Here is a 3,852-nt window from a genome sequence, read left to right as displayed (position 1 = left end):
AGCTTGTTTGATGTAAAATGTAAAGATCTTAAAACATTTTTTTCATAACTTTTCTCATAAATAAATCTCTTTTAACAGCTATTTTTGACCAATTCTTTGTAATATTTTATCCCTAGTCCTTCAACCTTTATTATATTTGTTTTTGTAATCAAACAAACAAGGAGAAACATCACATTTTGCGTAAAATAACATAACAACTGGAGATAACTCACAGCCCATAGTTTGGTCTTGAGCGACATTTTTCCACGAGGTTCAAACATCCAACCTTGATAACATAGAAGTAATTTTAGCAGATAACGGATTACGAGAACAGCAAGCAGCCAAAGTAATGTGCTGGAAACCAAGTATGATGTGTTCCATGTAATGAATGACTTCCTGCAAATAAGAGCATGAGTTGCATTAGGTTAAATATAAATAAATTACTATCTTGTTTAATTTATGATTGTAAGTATAGCGACATTGCTTATTTTCTTCCAACAAAATGTAAATATATTTTAACTGTAACAGCGTTTTAACAACTGTTGTTTTGTCGTTATATCTTGTCTTTTCGTTTAAAATATTTCCAAATCTTTGCTACCGTGATCAAAGAGACAAATAAGTTATTATTATTATTATTTTGTTTTTGAATCTCCCTTACGTGGTGGTATTATGTTTGTTCTATTATTCCTATTCAGTAAAAGACAGTAATGGGTTCTTTTCTAAGAAATAAGAGGAAAAATGATAACCACAAACCACAACAATTATGGCCAGGGTTAAACAGCCTTTTCCCATTAGATTAGGCAATATCAATTAGTAGAAGACTTAATAGCCATAGGTGTAATGATAAAAGTGCAGGCACACTTCCTTTTAAAATAGAGTTGTAAAAAACCTTAGCCTGTGGTAATATCACATCTACAGTTTAAAATTAAAATTAAATACACAATGTCTTTAAGAATGCTAAGTGTATTGCCTATGGGCTATGGCTATAGGAAACCCAATTTTGAAGTATACAATATTTATATAATATATGGAATCATTTTACTCACGAAGAGAACAACCATCCATGAACTTTTTCATTAAAACCCCAAGTAATGTCGTAGCTAAGAAACGAAGCCAACAGGACGATAGCTGTGAGCCCAACAAGGCTTGTGTATTTGACGGGAAATACTCCGCTCAGTACACGGTTCTGTTTAAGTGGAATAATCAATCAGAATGTAATTAACTAAAATTAAAATACATTGTATATCATTCACTTTTTTAATTTTTTATGTTAAAACCAGTTTTATCTTTAAATTTTTTAGGCCTGTTGTATTTTGCAACCAATTTATTTAAACCTTGAATTTGAGTGGTTATAACCTGTTACTATAGTAGGTCTAATTAATATAATGAATTGCCTTACAAAAGAGCTTAAACCTCATGGCATACTTATAATCATGCTATTTAGTACAAATTGCAATTACTATATATTAGTTAATGCAACAGGCCTTGTTAATTTATTCTCCACTTGACTGCCTACAAGTAACCATATTAATAGTTTAACAGTAAAAACATCAATACTCACTCTGAACCTGGTCAACCTTTTCCGCCATGATCTTACACCAGAAAAATAGACAGCCTGCATCGCCTCATGGGAAATCTGGTCAGAAAAATTTAATTGATTTCGTTGCACAGCACTTGACAAAATAACATGTACATTATATAAGCATGCAAAATTTAACTCATAGGACTAAACGAAGGTAAAAACTAATATAGACAAAGCATTAACATATTAGGTATATTAATTGTATTTTCCTGTTGTTTTAATTAACATTGCAACAATAATTATGTGTGCAGTTTTAATTAATATTAATAGGAGCCCACTTACTTGGACATTGAGACCTTCTTGTGTTACAGAAAATGAAAACGCAACAGCGGCATGAGCTTCTGCCATCTTGTTTTATCAAGATAACCAATACAATAGATAAATTTTAGGTTAAAAACTAAGTGCAAAAAATCTAAAACAATTAACATTTGATAATTTTTTTTTCATATTAAAAATGATAAATAATTTTCATCATTTAAAAAAATCGTTATAGGCTTCAGCTAACAGTTTTTTACACTAAAAAATATTTCAACGTTTCGAATTGTTTTCGAGTCAAGACTTTGTAAGAAGAAATGCCTACATCATTGTTGTTATTACTCAAATACATAGAACACCACAACCAATATTTGAGCATGGTAAACAAAATGTATCATTAATGCATTTGCACTGTTTACCACATAACCTACATAAGTTGTAACCGTGTTTATTTTAAGCATGTGATACATATATCCACTTCTTAAAAATAAATACCTATCCAAGTATTTGTAAATATTTGATTTGCATATTCTGCATTTTTCTAAATTACTTAATTATAATTTTCTACTTTAACAACAGGTGAATTATGTATAGAATATTTGAATATGCCTATATATTTTATTTATTTCTACAACTATTTTGATCAAATTTAAAGCACGTTAAAGCATATTTCAAACTCTGATGGCTATTTAAACATTACTATAAAAAACTGATACCGTTATAAAATCACAAAAACTGAAACAATTTGCACATCACATAGTATAACATGTTATGCCCCGAGGCCTGAGGCGGTATCTATCACTGCAACGTGTAACTGGAATCCAAACAACCTTTGGATGTCCTTTCACCGCGCGTCGTAACTTTAACCAACAGTGAATGCCATTCTACCACTACCATCCACAAAAGAACCGCAGCCGCGCGAGCTGTTTCTTCCTTTTAACCGCTTACTATTCAATGAGGCTTCGACTGCGTGTCACTACGCAGGGTTCGAAATGCGCAGAAACTAAAAAGCGAACGACGCGATTAGGAGCAGCTGAAGAGAACGCAACGCGTCTGCTATTTCTGTAGCTATTTTCGTGCCCTGTCGTTTTTGCCAGACAACGGAAAGCTATTGAAGCGTAGGGTACAAAGTCCAAATGAGCACTGACATATCAATCAAATGTTCATCTTGCCTTTCACTTCAAGTTTGACAAGGTTATGATGCACGATACTTGTGTGTGCCAGCATACTACACGGCGATGAGTTCACAAGATACTCGGATTACTCGCATCATTTAAAATTAGGTCAGTAATTACATTCATTCATTCAGTCATTTGTCGGTCTATGTCATTTGTCGGTATCCAGTAATTTGTCGGTTGTGATGCACGAAACTGGTGTGTGCCAGTAACATAAAAACTAACTGGCAATTTTCCTGTGTTTCCAGAATGCACTATTCACTATTATAATACCAAGATTCGAAATGTTTAAAACGTTCGGTTTGAAACAAAGATCTTTAGCGACATCTTGCGGTTTAATATTTAGGCTTCTTCATAGTCTTTTGTTGCGCCGATACAGCGAAATTCAATATGCGCCTCATTGTCGGTATGAGTTCTTTTAATAGCCACAGCCATAGAAAATCTATTTTAATAACCCGGCGTGTTGGTTCCCCGGTGATATCGTAGCAACTCCTAATAAATATTTGTCAATCATGAAAATGCTGACACAGGCTGACTTATATAGCCTTGCATTATTTACAAGGAGCACATAGACCGACTACACTTGTAGTTGTAACCAATATAATACAACAGACTATTTGATATTCTCTTGATAACAGTATAAGCTATTGTGCATTAGGACAGTTTAACACTAAACACAGCTGCAAACTGAATCTATAGATTCATGTATTAAAGTAATAGTACACGTGGACAATTTACACAACATATAAGCACTGACACATTCACAAACACTGTAAGAACAATCAAAATCCCTAGTCAGGAGACAGCGTCATTATATACATCGGTGAAACAACAAAATGGTGCGAGATCAAGCCCACAAAT

The 3,852-nt window shown here is 33.1% G+C and overlaps 1 protein-coding gene across 1 annotated transcript in view; it reads right to left on the bottom strand.

The window, feature by feature from the left end:
- LOC100183250 (carnitine O-palmitoyltransferase 1, muscle isoform) overlaps positions 1 to 1,985 on the bottom strand; it is a 21,502-nt gene extending 19,517 nt beyond the window's left edge. The window contains exons 1-4 of the mRNA XM_026837632.1: positions 1,844 to 1,985; positions 1,541 to 1,615; positions 1,026 to 1,165; positions 159 to 375 (exon numbers count right to left, since the gene is read on the bottom strand). Of these exons, the coding sequence (XP_026693433.1) occupies positions 159 to 375; positions 1,026 to 1,165; positions 1,541 to 1,615; positions 1,844 to 1,909 (498 nt within the window). The 5' untranslated portion in view covers positions 1,910 to 1,985. The remainder of the gene's footprint in view (positions 1 to 158; positions 376 to 1,025; positions 1,166 to 1,540; positions 1,616 to 1,843) is intronic.
- Positions 1,986 to 3,852: the final 1,867 nt, after the last annotated feature.

Source organism: Ciona intestinalis, chromosome 14 (assembly GCF_000224145.3).
Source record: "Ciona intestinalis chromosome 14, KH, whole genome shotgun sequence".
NCBI lineage: Eukaryota > Metazoa > Chordata > Ascidiacea > Phlebobranchia > Cionidae > Ciona > Ciona intestinalis.
Note: the sequence above shows the minus strand (reverse complement) of the source record. Positions and strands in the feature narration are given on the sequence as shown.